The sequence below is a fragment of the Panicum hallii genome, chromosome 5 (assembly GCF_002211085.1).
Source record: "Panicum hallii strain FIL2 chromosome 5, PHallii_v3.1, whole genome shotgun sequence".
Taxonomy (NCBI): Eukaryota; Viridiplantae; Streptophyta; class Magnoliopsida; order Poales; family Poaceae; genus Panicum; species Panicum hallii.
The window spans coordinates 49,999,105-50,016,356 of record NC_038046.1 but is presented as its reverse complement, the minus strand read 5'-3'; the positions used below and the strand labels follow the sequence as shown (position 1 = coordinate 50,016,356).

Here is a 17,252-nt window from a genome sequence, read left to right as displayed (position 1 = left end):
GTGGCGCGCGGATCAACCTCGACCGTCCGATCGCGATCGACGGCTATGCGCGCGTTTCGGCCGATCAAAACCCCTCCGTCGGCTCAGCCCCAAAACCCTAGCTCATTTCCTCCCTTCTCCTTCCCCCGGCGCCTCCTTCTTCCCTCCCCCCGGAGCAAGCGAGAAAGAGAGAGCGGCGACCGGCGGCGCGGAGCGAGCGGCGACCGGCGGCGCGGAGCGAGCGGCGCCACGGCGAGCCCCCTCGCCGGCGCGCGCGTCCACCGCAAGGTGAGCGCGCCGCCGTTGAGCGGCATCACCGTGGTGCCTCTATCCGGCGCGCGCGAGCGGCACGGCGGTGGCTCGCGCGGCCTCTGTCCACACGAGGCCCAAGGCCTCGCGGGATCGGGTCGAGGCGCCGGCGTCCCGGGCGTATCGACGGCGGACGGCGCAAAAAGAAGGTAAGCCCTCCCCTCGCCAGCGTCCCATTTTCTCTGTTTGCTAGGGTTAGGGTTAGGGTTTTTGTGGGATTATCTGTGGGTTTTCTGGGTTCTTTTCTCTGGGATCTTCCAAATTCTAATCAACGCGAGTAGATTAGGCATCTGATACCATTGTTAGATATTGGGGATCGGCTACCGCATGATTAGATCGGAAGAACTTGTGTGGTTCTAAAACAATCCGAGAAAACAGAGAGAGGGAGAGGGGAGGGGCACGGGGTTATACCTTCGTGCCCTTGCGTCGCGGGCGATGCAGATGTGCCGGCCATGGTCGGGGTGGCGCTGGAGCTTGCGGTGGCCGAGGCTCGGGTCGCAGGCGCGGGCACGGGGTCGAGGCGAAGGCGTGGACGGTGGCCGGAGGTGGAGCTTTCCGCCGCTACTGCGCTCGATCTAGATCGGCTAGGGTTACGGTGTCGGTGGGGTGGCGGCGGCCACGATCCTCGTATCGTGTGCCGCTGGCCCCCACCTCTCTTTATAGCGCAGCGCGACGGGGGCCCACCAGCTAGGAATGAGCTGGAGCGCCCCCGATCAGGGCGCGGGTGAGCAGAGGCCCATCGGGCTCGTTGGGGTCCGAGAGATCAAACTAACACTGATAGGTATACAAATTCAAAGTGGTTGCACGCTCACAGCGTTGAGTTTGCCTCCTCCCGTTGTGATCATCTCCCTGTGTTATGAACGAGAGATGTGAGGGGACAATTGTGTGTGAGTTGTGACCTGGTCAATATTTGGCAGGGATAGAGTTCAGTTTTAGCTATGGCCTATGGTGGAAGCTGTTGAAAAAACAAAAACAAACCTATCGAGATGTGAGGCTGCTTGTTGGAGTAGTACAAGTGTAGAATACCCACTAATCCAGCGGCCCGGCGGTTGCAACTTGCAGTAACCAAAGGTGCCATCTTCGTCTGGTCCAACCCACCGAATCCGCTCTCACAAAGTCAAAGCTGCTCCGCCGTCTCATCTGCTTCGATCAAACATGCCGGTTGATGTCAACGCTCCTTGGTACCAGCACAATTCTTAGCCCAGCTCCATCTGTTGCCATCGACCACGGACGCAGGAGAGGGAGATACATGGAGGCATAGAGAGCGCGCGAAAGAGAGATCTCACTGGCAACGCTGCGCTGGTCTTCGTCAGGCTCTGCGAACTTTCGGAGAACCGGACGCCGGTGATCGCCGGAGCACGGCGAGGGTGAGATCCGGTGGTCGTAACCTGGCGGCGTCGCCTTCCTACCGCCGCGCCGTCGATGAGGTTCGTTCTGCTTCGTTCCTCGATTTTCGCCTGTGGGTTCCGTGATTCCATGGCGATGGAGAAGCGTCCTCACGCTGCTATCCCGCGAAGTCATCCTCCCCGTTGGTCCACCTGCGGTAGTCGACTTCTTAGTTCGGACGGCTTTGATCCACCCTCCCTCCGTCGCGTAGGCCTTCAGAGTTCAGAGGCATCCCCTGCCGCGTTCATCCTTACCATCAACAATAGTTCAGGCCAGTTCAAATATGCTTACGAATTACTTTAGGCCATTTTGTAATACTTGTTCACAAATATCAATCCACATGGTATTCAGAAAATATAGTTCAGAGTCAATGGCCGATTTTGACGCCTTTTAGTATTTGTGCTATTAATTTCCTTGGTAGCATTTCTTTTCACGTCAAAATAAGCATATTTCTTTGGGCCAGACCTTGGAAGTTGCAGCCTCTACAACTTTAAGCAGGCTGCCATGAAATTTCTGCTTCCGCAAAAGCCATTCTTCAGCATTTCAGCTCAGCCTTTTCAGCCATATGGTTAATCATTTCAGTGTTATATACTTCAACTGATTGAATTTGGCCTTTTTCTTAAGCTGTACTGATTTCTAGAAATGAGGTGATGATAAATAAATTTGAGTAACAAGACTGAACATTTTCTGAACTGCTCTTTCCTTCCTGAGCAGGGCCCTGTCATTATTTTCTTGAAGGCTAAAGGAGCACTGCCATACACAATGGAAAACAAGAGCAAGAACATCAGAGGTAATTTCGTAATCATCATCTATTTGGTTTCTATGTTCGAAGCTACATATACTTATCTTTAAATTAAAAATTTATCTTAAGGACCAACTTGTTGCATTTACATTTGGCCCTTGCTATTCGTAACATTTTCCCGCTTTGGTATAGCCAATTATGTATGTCATCAATAGGGTAACAGAGGCTAGCACCTGACTTGCTACACAGGTTGTGCCAGCGCTGCTCATATATGCTTTAGCAGACCGTTTGCAGGAACTCATACTACCACCCGCTATGAAGAGGCTGCCGAGTGAAGGGCGACGAGGGACGCATACGCGCCATCCTTGATGTTTATCAAGGCATCGTGCTTTCCCTTCTCGATGATCACCCCATTTCTTACAACTGCGATTAAATCTGCATTTTGTATTGTTGATAGACGGTGCGCGACGATCACCGTTGTCCGGTTCACCATCACCCTGTCCAGCGCATCCTGGACGACCCGCTCGGATTCAGCATCCAGTGCGCTGGTCGCTTCGTCCAGCAGCAGGATCCTAGGGTCCTTGACGATTGCGCGGGCGATTGCCACACGCTGCTTCTGCCCTCCTGACAACTGAGCTCCACGCTCTCCAACCATTGTGTCGTACCCCTACATTTTTCAGGTAACAAGCACTTCTCTCAGCAACAGTTTTTGGTGCTTAATTGATTGCATACAAAAGCCACATTTAAATTTCTTGACAAAATCGGATGAAAGAAACTAACCTGGAGCGCCGAACTGATAAATTTGTGAGCATTTGCCAATTCTGCAGCAGCTATGATCTCAGATTCTGTTGCTTGTCCATCTTTTCCATAGGCAATGTTTGCCCTTATCGTGTCATTAAACAAAGCAGGTTCTTGACTGACCAGGCCCATCTGTTGCCTTAGCCACCTTAGCTGAAACTTCTGTATGTCCACGCCATCTAGTAGTATATGGCCTACATCTGGGTCATAGAATCTTTGAAGCAATGAAATTGCTGTCGATTTGCCACTACCACTCTCTCCGACAAGCGCAACAGTCTGAAAACAAACACTAGAATTGTTATGTTCTGGTAACAATAAACAATGTTAATTCATACAGGATTTAAATGTTAGAAGATCACTTGCCTTTCCAGCATGAATTGTCAAGCAGAGGTCCCGGAAAATCTGAACATCTGGCCTTGTAGGATATTTGAAGCTAATATGCTGGAATTCGATATTTCCTCGCAATGTCTCAACAGTCACTCCTGCATCCTCACTTGGGTCTATCCTTGACTTTCGATCTACAATTGCAAATATAGAAGATGCAGCTGATTTTGCTTTGGAAGAATCCGATGTAAGGGTACTTGATTGTGACACTCCAATAGCTGCCATTGCAAGAGCAAGAAAAACCTGCATATAGGTGGCCAAATTATTAGAGCTCTTCATTGGAAACCTACGCGATACTCACTCCTAATCACCTTCTCTTTAGAAAAAAAACGTAATCCAAATCATGTTGCTTTGATTTCACATTTATGTAGTCCTGTAAAACATTTCTTTCTTCCTTAATATGAAAGCCAGCTGAAGTTAACATTTTATCAGTACTACATAGAATACTTACCCTGAAAACTTTAGGGAAGGTTGTCTTCCTGTCCTCAACAAGCCGAGCACCAGCATAAAAGCTAGCTGCATATACCCCGAATAGCAAGAAAAAGGAAACACCAAAACCGATTCCACTTATAATCCCTGTCCTGATTCCTGTTCTTAGGGGGCCTTCGCATTTCTTCTTGTACAAATCCATGACCTTCTCTTCAGCTGAAAATGAGGCTACTGTTCTTATGCTGCTTACTGCATCATTAGCCACTTGGCTTGCCTCCTCATACATCATCTGCATTCACAAATAACTAAATGAAGTTTGATGCAAGACACAATAAACCTAAGGCATAGACAGTTCAGTATTAGAGAACGAACCTTGGCATCTGCACTGAAACCCTGAATAAACTTCATCTGGATCCATCCATTTAGGCCAATAAGTGGTATTAAAGCTAATATGATGAGAGATAGTTCCCAGTTTGATACAAAGGCAATTACCAAACCAGCAACTAATGTTGAGGAGTTTTGCACAACCAATTGAAGCGCATCTCCCACAAGTCCTCTAACTTTCGCTGCATCAGCTGACAGCCTTGCACCAATTGCTCCACTTGAGTTTTCTGGGTGATCAAACCATTCAATCTCCATATTTACCACCTTCTCAAATGTCATCAGTCGGATCCTTTTAATCAACCTACACCCAGCTACAGAGAAAAGGTACGAGCTCAAAGGGAGTGACAAGAAGTACACTGCACCAAACACCAAGAACATGGAAGACCAGAACTGTGAATCCTTCCTTAGTAGATGTGGAGGCTCATAGAATGCTTTGATCACATTTGACAGGAGTATCGCAAAGATTGGGAAGATAACTCCACTGATAACCGAGGCAATAGAACCAAGGATAAGCACGGGGATCTCTGGCTTGTTAAGAGATGCAAGCCGACTGAGAGGCACTTCCTGTGGCATCTCGTCACATAGTTTGTTAGATGAACCATCCTGAATGTCAATCCCAAGAGGCATACCAAATGGTACCGAGAATGAATGGTGGCTACTGTTATCACGGGATGACCTCCTGCTAGCTGATTTATTTATTGACATTTGTTTGCCTGAACGAGCATTGGAATCGCCCTTCCGAGTGTCCTGCCGGTTTGCTTCCTGTAGCCTTATCAGCTGGCTATAAGCTCCTTCTGGATCTCTTAGAAGCTCATTGTGTGGTCCTGATTCAAAACATTAAATGGTTAAGCGAGGATGCAATGGGCAAACAAAGACCAGCAAACGATGATTAGATGTTTCACAAATATACCTTTTTCAACTAGTGTTCCTTGATGAATGACAGCAATGGTATCAGCATTTCTAACAGTGCTCAGACGGTGTGCAACTATGACAGTTGTCCTGTTTGTCATGACCCTGTCAAGAGCTTCCTGCACAATCCTTTCAGATTCAGCATCCAGAGCGCTTGTAGCTTCATCTAATAGTAGGATTCTTGGGTCTTTTAGAATAGCCCTTGCAATGGCAATTCTTTGCTTCTGTCCACCAGAAAGCTGTGTCCCATGCTCACCAACCGAAGTATCGAAACCCTGTGAAATATCAGAAACAGAAGAGATCTCATTGCATGCTGCATAACTATCCGAACTACTGAGTGATGTTCATACATCTAGATTATCACCATCACTGAGAAATGTAAAACTTGCTGCATAAATAGCATTCTTACCTGAGGCATTTTATCTATGAATTTGGCAGCGTTGGCAAGCTCAGCAGCAGCTCTAATTTCCTGATCCGTTGCATTATCTTTGCCATAAGCTATGTTCTCCTTTATGCTGGCAGCAAAAAGGACTGGCTCCTGGCTGACAAGGCCGATTTTACTTCTGATCCACCTTAACTGGAACTCCTTGAGATTCACACCATCTATCAGAACATCGCCAAGCTGAGGGTCGTAGAACCGTTCAATTAGGCTGATGACCGTGGATTTACCACTCCCACTCTGGCCTACAAGAGCAATTGTCATGCCACTTGGTATAGTGAGGGAGAAACCCTTGAATATTTGTTCATCAGGCCTTGTCGGATAGGAGAAATAGACATCCCTAAACTCGATATCCCCTCGGATGTCCTCCAACTTCCTTCCCGTGGTGCTGTAAGCGTCAATTTCCGGTGTTCTGTTGATCGTCTCAAACATTTTGTATGCAGCTGCTTGCCCACCTGCAAACGCTTTCATGCTTGGCGATGCCTGACCTAGAGCTCTGGTGAATATGGTAAAAGAATGTCAGGTCACTAATGAGCTTGAAATATTAACTGAAGAACACTCATGGAATTAAAACCGAAAGGGACAACCAGCCACCCTCCAAAAAGAACAGATAGCAGTACATGAATGAATATATATTCTCAACTCTCAACAGCTGAAACCTACTTGTTTTAAGCAGTACTGAATTCTGTACGTTTTGGAGTTGATTTTTCAGGTTCAATTGATGCCATCTATTTTTGTTGAACGAGAAAAGTATAATTAGGTTGGCCTTTTGTGTTTGGTTGAACCTGCCAATAGGAGTTGCTAGTTAGGTACCAACAGTCCAATATACTAGTAACTTGAAAGAGAAGGGACAGGGTCCATGAGTGGCTTCCTAATAGTAAAGCAGTCAACCTGCCCAAGTCCGTTAAGCAATTTGCCCACGATAACAAGGTGGCCTCATTGTCTGAAAAGGCACGTATGGGGACCTAACCCGTCCCAATCACCATAAACACGAAAGCTTTATCTGTTGCAACCTCCCCTTGCACTAACAGCTTGCAAGTATGGATGATGATGCGGGTTGTTAACATCCTCCACCGTTAGCTTGATCGTGCGTCAACTACCAAATGCAGTAGTTTCAGATATTCCCCGGGATTGCAAACCGATAAAATGACTGAACTACAGAACCTACCTACTAACTGGAAACAGAGGAATGGAAAAAACTAATTTCAGTTACTACTGATGTCACTGGTGTGGACTGGAAAGATAACTGAACCATAAGCAGCTTAGATATGGATATGAACTTACAGAGAACCGGTGAGGACTGCAAAGATCACATTCATGACCTTGGCTCCTGTGTACCCCTTCTCCAGAATCAGCTTGGCGCCATACCAAATCCCCAGCGAGTAGCCGCAGAAGAGGAGCACCATGACCGTGCCCATCCCGAGCCCCGCGGCGAGGCCCTCCCGGACGCCGGACTTGTACGCACTCTTCAGGGAACTGTTGTACTTCTCCACCGCCCGTTTCTCGCCGGTGAAAGACGCAACCTGCAGCAGCGCTCGTCAGTCATGGTCACATCACGATCGTTGATGTATGGGGGGTTGGATTCGTTTCTGTTCCGTGCTCAGCGCTCACCGTTCTGATGGAGCCGATGGTCTGCTCCACCACCACCGACGACTCCGCGTAGGCCGCCTGACCCAGGGACGCCATCTTGGCGACGACGTTGGACATGACGGCGCCCGCCAGGACGAGCGGCGGGATGGTGGCCATCATGACCAGGGTGAGCAGCCATCCCTGCGCGAAGGCGACGATGAAGCCGCCGAAGAAGGTGACGACGAGCTGGATGAACTTGCCGACCTTCTCGCCCATGGCGTCCTGGATGAGCACGGTGTCGCCGGACATCCTGCCGACGACCTCGCCGGTGCTGGTGTACTTGTCGAAGAAGGCGATCTCCTGGCGCAGGATGGTCTTGAGGTACAGGTTCCGTATCCGCGCCGCCTGCCGCTCGCCGGTGATCATCCAGCACGTGACCTCTGCGCGCGGCGCGACACAACAAGGCGGCCTTAGTCTGCGTGCTCAGTGTCCTGGCTCCTCACGCGGCGCGACAGGGGGGGGGGGGGGGGGGGGGGGGGGGATAGAGAGCGGCGGACTTACGGACGAAGGAGGCGACGGCGGAGGCGATGGCGAGGTAGATGAACTCGAGCGAGACGTTGGAGACCCGGTTGACGACGTCGTGGATGGCCATCGCGCCGCCGAAGGCGTCGATGAGGTTGCCGAAGAGCACGGTCATGAAGGGCATCGCGGCGCCGTTGGCGACGGCCCCGAGCGCGCCCAGCAGCATCAGCGCCACGTCCGTGGAGTCGGCGAACGCGAACAGCTTGTGGAACGGCACCCGCGTCGCCGCCGACGCGCCGGGGCCGCCCCCCTTGCCGCCATTGCCCGCGCCCCGGCTCCGCGCCGGGGCGCCAGGGGTCCCCGCGTCGGGCAGCGCCGCCGCGCTCGCCTCGGCGGGTCTCCAGGACTCCGGCATGGCCGCCGCGGCCGCGTTCTCCGAGATTCGCTCGCTCACTCAGGAACGCCCCCGCCGCGCGATGTCTGGTCGGCGCGGGACGCGCGGTGCGGCGCTTCTCTGCTCGTCCAGTTGCTGCTGTCTGCCGCCTCCTAGCTCCTGCTGCATACCAGCGGCGCCTCACTCACCACCTGCCACGGCCCAATAATTGCGCACACATTCAACACCGGATCCATCTCATCTCGGTGCCGCACAGCTCAAAAGAAGAAGGCGGTAGTAGAATCTCGGGACGGAAGCAAACAAGCGCAAGAGCAGGTAGCAACAGTGACAGCAAATCTGAATCTGCAATCTCTCTACTAGCAGCCTGTGAGCGGAGCAGAGTAGCCGAGCAAGGCGATCGATCCGGGATGGGAGCAGGAGCAGACAGTAGAGGGGATGGATAACGGAGGCGCGGGTGGGGGAGATTGAAAGTTTTGGATGCGAAGCTGCGGCGAAGTGGCAGCTGGGTTGGAGAAGGAACAAGCCGCGCAGGAAAAGGGTTGGCAGCTTTCGCACTCGCACTCGCCGGGACGCGGACGCAGAGGCAGCGGCGGCCAGCAGTTCAGCACCACACCACACCACCCCACCGGGGAAAGAGAAAAGCGAGTCCGGGGGGAGAGAGAGAGAGAGAGAGAGAGAGAGAGAGAGGCGCAGTGATTAAAGCTGCTAGGAGACAGCAGTGGCGCTGCTGCGGTGGTGCCGGTATCCATGGCGGGGGCGAGCATATATATAAAAAAAAATGCGGGGGCGAGGCGCACACGCCCTGCTGAAAACTCACCATGGCATCAACTCGATGCGCAGGAATCAGCACCCTGTCCCGTCCGTCTGCGTCTCCGTCCGCGTCTCCCAGTCCCAGTGGCAGCGCTCTCCGCCGAACCCTCTCCTCTCGAGCACCCCGGTGGTTATAATGGTTGGCCGGCTGGCCGGACGCCGGGTATTTATAGCTGTGGGGCTTTCCCTTCGCAAATCGCAATTCAGCAGATCCCACGCTTTTCTCTTATTTTTTTCCTTTCTCTCGAGACAGAAGAAGAATGGCCAGCGCCAGTCAGCCACACACACCCTGTCAAGAAAGCACTCCACAATATTTTTCTGTGGCTACATACAAAATATTGGAATGGCCACTCTTCTCGGAGCCTTTAGGCAATGTTTGGTTGAGGAGCGAACTGGAACGGAGCAGCTCCGTCCTAGATTCTAGAAATGGAACCGCTCTATTCCGTGTTTGGTAAACTGGAACGGAGCGGCTCTATATTTTGTTTGGTTGCAGAGTGAACTGGAACAGAGCGGTTCCATCCTGTGTTTGGTTGAGAAGTCAAGTGAAGTAGAAAATAATCACATTCTCATGTCTTAGCTAAATAATCAATCAAAAAATACTAATAACATCATAACATATAATCCAAAGATTACAGCTCCTTAAGATCCATCATAACATAACATATAGAATAAACCACAAGTCATCACGACATGCATATAATCCAAAGTGCCTTGTTCATGGATACAATCAAAAGCATGACATACAAGTTCATGTCACCCAAAATAAAGTCTTGCTATCATTTGCTAATTAGCAGGCCTACATATTAGCATTAATGAACTCAGTAACCATAGAGAGCTTGTACAATAGTGGCGCATCCACAAAGCCATGTGCAACATTAGGATGGTTTAACAAATAAGAATAGTACTTAAAACCAGGAAGGCTATCCACAGCTTCAAACAAACAAACCCGGTGGCAAAGCTTTCTTTGATGCTGCATCTCGTATGGCACTAGCTAGGGTTTGAGTACCATGATCAAAAGTTTGAACCAAAGGATCACCTCCATTGTCATCCTTCTTAGCTCTCTTGGAGGGCCTATTGCCTGAAGCCGCCGTGTCATCTTTATCAATAGTAGAACTAGATGGTGTCCCAACATTCATCTCATCCTTTTGTGTATCATCTTCAACATCTACAGCAAGAGGTTCACTTGAGGTCTTCACAAATTGCCCTGTTGCAACACTATCACCAAATATTGTAGCTAGATTGCCATAGTATGGAAGAGGTTTGTTTATGTACTCATCATCACCCTTGTTTCTCTCCTTTCCGCTCTCATCCTATCATTGGACAAGGTAATTAGTACCTATAGGACAACAATAATGACAAAAGAAAATATACAAGTACAATAAAGTTATCCCTTAAAATGACTTGTGTACATCTCATGATCATAACGGATGATAAAGTTCTCTTCATCCCAAACAGCACCACTCTTGCTCCTAAGTTGATTGATCCTAATGTACTTTTTTTTCAATGTTTTCAAGTGGTTGGAAATCTGTTCATGTGTTCTACTGATCTTAAAATGTTCATTCAAAGCCTTAGCACAAGCATTGAGATGAACTCTCTTGAAACCACTTGATGTTTTGGAACCATCAGCTACAAGATTAGTAAGAAAAGTTTGCACAAAAGTGGACTGAGTTGCTATCCAAACAGTACCACCTTTTACCTCTCCCTCCATTGTATCAAGCTTTAAATTGAAAGAAAAGTAAACTAAGTTTCAGCAATATAAATAGTACAAAGTAAATCTGAATTCATCATTAAATAAAACAACAGATACATAGGTTCATAGGAAACAATACATAGCCTCATACAAATAAAAGAGTACATAGGTTCATGCAAACAAATAAAAAGATACATAACTCATGAAGTATTCGAATAATATTGATGACGGTCTACCCACATGGCATTGGCAAGTTCTTGCCTAAAATTAACCATGAAGGCATATTCTGTTGCTTGTCCATATGTTGATGTTTGATAGGTAATACTATGGAGGTCATCATTTTCAAATATAATCAAATCATCACCGCCATCTTCTATGACCCAATTATGAATAATGCAAGCAGCAATAACAACTTCTACTTGGGTAGGGAAGGGAAAAAATGGTATTGCATCATCAAGAATTTTGAATCGCCTCTTCAAAGAACCAAATGCACGCTCTACTGTAACCCTGAGAGATGAGTGCCTAAGGTTGAACAATTCCTTCTCATTTTGTACGGGGTTGCTGCCCCACTCATTCAAGTGGTACCTCACACCACGATAAGGAGGCAGAAAATCCGGTTTGGCTCCGTATCCGGCATCAACTAGGTAGAACTTGCCTATCATATAAGGATATGTATGTGAGGTACACTAGTCATTATATACAGTGGGTTAGTGTAAATGAGCTACTTAAATTTTATTGTACCTTCGGGAACACGAAGACCATTTGGGCGTTCTAAAGCATCTCGTAAAATTGAGGCGTCATGGGCTGTTCTCTCCCAACCAGCTATAACAAATGTGAACCGTAGATCAAAGTCTACGGCTGCCATTACATTTTGTGTAGTGTAACTCTTCCTACCACGAAATGCAGCCTCCATTTCCTTAGGAATAGACGCTCGAATATGTGTGCCATCAATAGCTGCAATACAATCCTATTTTAGCATTACAATGAGAATGTGTAAGGCCTCAAAAGTGTACCTAGAATCAATAAAATTTGTGCAAACAAACCAACCACTACCTTAAAATAAGGATCCCATCGTGGGTTCCCTTGAATTTTAGATGGTGTCGCCTATGATGGTGGTTTAATGAAGTCGTTGCGTAGCTCTCCAATTGCATGAAGCACTTTATTGAAGTACCGACTAACGGTTTCTCCGGACCTACCAAAATTAGTAGCAACTACCCTATTCCTAACATTGTGGCCAATTGTGTGCAAAAACATAGCAACTTGCTGCTCAACACACATGTGTGTAGTGTCTTCTAATAAACCTTTATCCCTAAAAAGTTTACAAAAGTGAAAGAACGATGCTCTATTAAGTCTAAGCATATTGACACAGGTAACATCATTCTTCCAAATTTTATCATTAAGGTACTAAAACCTCCTCCTATCCCTCTCATCAATTGGAGCATATCTAATTTGTCCTACGGGTGTATGACCGTGGCGTTTTCTTTTTCTACTTTTAATAACCATTGCCATCATCGAAAGCAACACATGAGCAGCAGCTATAAAGACAATAAGCTGATCGTCCTCATCCATCTATATATTATTAGACAACAAAGAAAAATTACCAATCCACAACACATGAAGATAATATAATCCATTGTTAATGTAGAGGTATGTTTCGTGTTAGAAGTATACCTTAGCTGCAGTTGTTCCTGACCATTCCTCTTGCTCTGCCAATCTGATTTCCCTATTCAAAATAAAAGACATGAATTAGTTGCTAATCAATAAAGACTTGAACAGAGCAGCAGAAGGGAGTGCATAGCCTCCTGACTTGTGATGCTATTGCTATTTTTTTCGAATTAACGTTATGGTGGAATTTGTTTTGCCTCCTGCCTCCTTGTACTTTAAAATGAGGGAGAAGGAGGAGGCGGCGCTGGCGCATGGCGCGGGGGAGGAGGAGGCGGTGCAGGGGGAGGAGGAGGCGGCGCGGCGCGGGGGAGGAGGAGGCGGCGCCGGGGGAGGAGGAGGCAGCCCGGCGCGGGGGGAGGAGGAGGTGGCGCCGGGGGAGGAGGGGGAGGAGGAGGCAGGGGGAGGAGGAGGCGGCGCCGGGGGAGGAGGGGGAGGAGGAGGCGGCGCGGCGCGGGGGAGGAGGAGAACGAACCTGGACGGAAGAGCGAGGCGAGGCCGGAGCGAGTGCGGAGCGGAGCGTCTCCGTCCGCCCGTTTTTCTGGAGCGGTCTCGTTCGGTATCTAAGGAGAATATTCTCCGTCGGGAGCCGCTCCGCTCCACGAGTCTGACAACCAAACACGTGTAAAAGTAGGATGGAACGGCTCCGTTCCACTTCGCTCCTCAACCAAACACTACCTTAGTGTGAGTGGCACAGGCACGCAGGGACTCGGCAAGTATTCAGATGCCAGGGAAATGATCACTCCATCTCCGTGTTTGAGTGGTCGGATCATCATCGCCGATCACTGCCACTGTCATGGCAGCACAATCGCGTACTCGCATCAGTCGTCAGCGCCGTGCGACCACTCGCGCAACCTCGTTTAGCAGCATGGCGGGGTCGGTGCTGTGAGATACGGTGGCCGGGCGGCCATCAGTGATTGCAGGTTGTGCCGGGGCACTGCTCGTTGGAGGACCCCAGGTCCATGCAGGCCATGGATGGATACCTTCTCTTGGTTAAATGGTTAGGCAACAATCTGCTGGGGGGGCTGCCTGACGCGCAGTAGCAGGGCGTGAGATTGCCGGGCGGCATCCCCCACATGAGTACATGACACGGAGCCTAACCTCAGACTACATCCGCCGTTCCGTGCGTGCACCCGTCACGCGCTGCGTGCGAGCGCTTCGCCGGCACCAGGCTGACCGCTTGGCGCGCGCGCGGCCGGCCACACGGCCCTCCGCTCCGGCCGCAGCGTACTACCAGCCGGCGACCACAGCCCAACCGGCTACGTGTGTACTGGTGGTAAACCTGTTGGTTGGACTAGCCAGTAGCATTGGGCATGTCTGGGTGCTCGTGACATTTTTGCGAATTTCCGATGCATTGGACGGGTCTTGTACGTGGTCATAACGAAAACCAAGATGTCCGCGTCCTCTTCTGAATTTTTTTTTCTTCCTCCAAGTGGTAGCGCTGCCAACTAGCGCGCTCGTCGTTTGTCATGCAGTACTAGTCATTGGATTTTTGCAGGTGATTCCCGTCACCGCCGTGAGAAGGAAACGACCTCGGGGCGGCGTGAGCGAGCAGACCCGGGGTTGTCCGGCCGGTTGCTCACTTGCTCCCGCGGCCGCGCCCATCCCTGCCTCGTGCGTGCTAGCTGTACCGTCGGAGGAGCCGAGCCGCGGCGTGTCGGCACGGGCCGCGGTTCAGAGCACCGGCGCGCGGCTGGTGTCGCCGTCGGCCCCGTCCCGTCCGTCAGCCGCGGGGGGAGGAAGCAAGGAAGCACGGGCACGTGCGGGGACGCTCCTGCCGTGCGGCTGCCTGGTTATTGGAGTTTTGCTTCCGGGTCACGCACCCGCGGACCACCGTCTCCCCCGGGTCTCCGTCGCGTCGCGTCGCGTCGCGTTCCCCTCCCGTCCTCCCCCCTTCCCATCCCGCCTCCCACCACGCGCGCGGGTCAAAGCCGGGGTGGGTAACCGCACGACCCGCCCCCCGGGCTCCAACCACTTTGGATTGGAGCAAGTACGGCGCCCAGGCCCTCGCCCGCAGCAGGGACTGGCCGGCGAGCCGCGCGGTGAACCGGCGGCGATGGGTTTGGACGTGGCCTGCACGCCGCGGTGTGGGGGGTGCATGGATGTGGCGCTTTTTTTTTTCTTCTAGCTAGGAGATCACGGGTGCTTTGGCTTGGCTCTCGGGGGTCCCGCGAACCCAGCCGATCGAGCTTTTCAGTACAGCCGTCGACACCATTCGCTCTGTGTGGACGGATGCAGCGGCGCCATGGCCTTCTCGCAGGGACGACGCAGCCGGAGCCTGGGCTACATGCCTCTCTAGCTACACCTGCGGTAGGACACATGGAATTCGCACATGAGGAAAGGAGAGCGCCACGGCTAGATGGAGATGGAGACGGAGACCCACATGGCAGGCCACACCACGCACAGAGACGCAGGAAGCCCTCAACTAACCCAACAAAGGCACAAAGCCAACCAGCGGTTCGCCTCCTTCCCCTCCGATCCTGCTGCTGCATGCATGCAGCCATGCCGATCTTTCTCCATCTCTTTCTTTCCTTTGAAACTGAGCAACGCGAGTTCGATGGAACCACCGATATGATAGCACCATCCAATCAATCAGTGCAAGCCTTTCGTTCAGTCAGGTACCTGCTCAACACGCACAGGGCCCGTCCTGGTCACTGTACTCCCTCCGTTCCATCCATTCCTAGCTAGCTAGCTGACCCGGCCTTGCTGTTGCGCATCGTCGTGGCATGGCACCGCCAACTTGATAGTATTCCACGCACACGCATCACGTTCCTCGTTTCCTTGGCCTCCAAATGAAACCCAGGCAGATCGATTCTTGGTTCAGGAGGATAGGACGCCGGAGTTTACATCAGCCTCGCAGTGGGGTGGTCAGCTGCAAGGCGAAAAGGCAGGGCATCTGCGCATGTTTTTCTTTAATCAGTGGGTGCGCTAGTGGCTTCTTGATGGATATATTATCATGTCAAGGTATTTTATTTTTAATTACGGTCCTACATATAGCTGCATACGTGACGCTCGTAAGCGGTTCACACTAGAAATAACTGTATAATATCGCCGTCAGGGGCAGGGAAGGAATATTTATATTATTTGGAACAACTATCCAACCATCCAAGGGGTTTGTTAGGCGATCCTCCATCTCGCCATCAATTATTTCGGGACAGCTAGCTCGTCGTGTGTCCTGGCCAGGACTCGACCCCCCACCCTCTCGGATTGGCTAACCCAATCATCCCCTGCAGATTAAAGTCGCCGCCGCACGCTGGAAAAGTCCATGCGCGCACGCGCAGGCATGCATCGCCGCTCCTCACCAGCGGAAACGAAAAATCGTCAGGGCTGGGCCCCGCGGATTCGTATCCTGTCCAAGTGAATCCATTTGCAAATTGCATCCGGTTTCCTCTGAAAATAAAATTAAAAAAAATCCAGTTTGCTCTGACTGCCGTGACGCCCGGCGGCGACCTTGTCCGACCACCCGTCTGCAATGATAGGGAAAACGCGATGCCGAGTTATTCCAGTCACCTACTTCCTACCCCGGGTCAATGGCGTCCGACCTCCGTGCGTGCACACAAAAGATACAAAAAATTTTCTCGCGCAGAACGATGAGGGGTAGTAGTGATCAGCTCGTGGGCGTGCGCACCATCAAGACCGACGCGATCGTTAGGTACGTGACGACGGGCGCGTCAGCGGCCACGGATGGTCCGGGGCGGCCGGACGCCGTCGTACCTCGTCTGAGCTTAATAGTATCCTGGCCGTTCCAAATCCACAATGCGTCCGGATGAAACATCCATCGAACGCAAAAAAGGGAGCCGGGCGGCGGCCTTTTCGAATTCAAGCAGGAGCAACACGGCGAACGCGTGCGTGCCTTTAGTTCTTTTTTTTTAGAAAAAAACACGAATTCGCGTGGATTTTGGTAGTGGCGAGTGCACCAGGCAGAATTGGGCGGCCCCCTGCAGCGCAAAGGGGAGAGAGCCCTGTTTAATTAAAACACCCACGGGCCCTCCGGAGCGCAGCGGGCGGGATCCACGTGAGCGGCGCCCTTTTCACCTTCATCGGAGGGGAACAAGGGTGGCGGGTGCGCGCATCGCATGTGAGAGGCCACTTGCGGGGCAGCCGCCGAACATGCCGCTGCCGCCGTGAAACGTGAGGGAATTCTCCGCGCCAGGAAAGGCAGTTGGAAAAAGGGAGGAAGGGGAGGCTCCGGTTCCACCACCACCACCAACTGGCCCGCGCAGCCGTCAGGATAGGCGCATCCTCACGGCCTGCTCCTCCACTAGCTACCTAGCGGTAACAAGATATTTCCGATTACTGCAGTGGAGGGGCAGGAGGGCGGTCGGGCTTGTGGTTCCTGGTGGGGGGTGCCTATGTTCAGAGTCCAGACGGGGATCCACCAGAGCACCTGCGTTTTCTTTTTCTGCTTCAGGTATCACGTGCGCTTGCAATAGATCGGAGCTGGATCGTAAAAAAGGAGGGGGAGTCAGGAGGCCAGGAGGGGTTTCTTCAGTGTGTTACGTTTGGCGCCCCTCGCGCTGCCGTCACCCGGCCGCTGCTTATCGAGCACCCTGCGAGCAACGCAAGCCTACGACCGTCGTGTTGCTAATGTTTGGGCACAGGCTCCCCCACTCTCATCGTCATTTCTTCTTATTTAACTCTCCTACGGTGTTACCATGCCCTGGCATCCTTTCCATCCGCATATCTTATCTTTAATCTTACTTGTTATCTTACTCTACAAGCTATCTTTAATCGGAGGTCAATCGGTCATTTATCATCCAACTATATATGCATATCCCTAATAAAGAGACTCTTTTAAATCATTTTTTTCGCCGACATCCCTCTAGACCTGTTTGTCTTCACTTAA

At 51.0% G+C, this 17,252-nt stretch overlaps 2 protein-coding genes, 1 long non-coding RNA gene and 1 pseudogene across 3 annotated transcripts; 1 reads left to right on the top strand and 3 right to left on the bottom strand.

The window, feature by feature from the left end:
• Positions 1-1,068: 1,068 nt before the first annotated feature.
• Positions 1,069-2,439, top strand: LOC112895832. Its single transcript, XR_003229285.1, has 2 exons — positions 1,069-1,715; positions 2,389-2,439. It is a non-coding gene; the product is annotated as an uncharacterized LOC112895832 (long non-coding RNA).
• Positions 2,440-2,446: 7 nt separating this feature from the next.
• Positions 2,447-8,265, bottom strand: LOC112895829 (ABC transporter B family member 21-like). The gene is made up of 10 exons (XM_025963823.1): positions 7,890-8,265; positions 7,371-7,768; positions 7,044-7,282; positions 5,730-6,255; positions 5,322-5,595; positions 4,400-5,235; positions 4,050-4,316; positions 3,578-3,841; positions 3,197-3,490; positions 2,447-3,083 (listed from the first exon to the last, which is right to left on the bottom strand). Exons 1-10 carry the CDS (start codon positions 8,263-8,265, stop codon positions 2,730-2,732), a joined length of 3,828 nt encoding a protein of 1,275 aa, XP_025819608.1. The 3' UTR covers positions 2,447-2,729.
• A 4-nt stretch (positions 8,266-8,269) lies between these two features.
• On the bottom strand, positions 8,270-10,919 carry LOC112895830 (annotated as a pseudogene).
• Positions 10,802-12,629, bottom strand: LOC112895831 (protein ALP1-like). The gene is made up of 2 exons (XM_025963825.1): positions 11,486-12,629; positions 10,802-11,399 (listed from the first exon to the last, which is right to left on the bottom strand). The coding sequence occupies exons 1-2, from the start codon at positions 11,655-11,657 to the stop codon at positions 10,945-10,947; spliced, it is 627 nt and encodes a 208-aa protein (XP_025819610.1). The 5' UTR covers positions 11,658-12,629; the 3' UTR covers positions 10,802-10,944.
• Between the last annotated feature and the right edge of the window lie 4,623 nt (positions 12,630-17,252).

Bases quoted from the DNA above. Each gene is read 5' to 3' on its own strand.
- LOC112895829 (XM_025963823.1), bottom strand. From the start codon at position 8,265: ATGCCGGAGTCCTGGAGACCCGCCGAGGCGAGCGCGGCGGCGCTGCCC. The intron at 7,283-7,370 runs GTGAGCGCTGAG...GCGCTGCTGCAG, and splicing joins CCATCGGCTCCATCAGAACG to GTTGCGTCTTTCACCGGCGA. The intron at 3,842-4,049 runs GTAAGTATTCTA...ACCTATATGCAG, and splicing joins CCTTCCCTAAAGTTTTCAGG to GTTTTTCTTGCTCTTGCAAT.
- LOC112895831 (XM_025963825.1), bottom strand. From the start codon at position 11,657: ATGGAGGCTGCATTTCGTGGTAGGAAGAGTTACACTACACAAAATGTA. The intron at 11,400-11,485 runs GTACAATAAAAT...CTTATATGATAG, and splicing joins TGGTCTTCGTGTTCCCGAAG to GCAAGTTCTACCTAGTTGAT.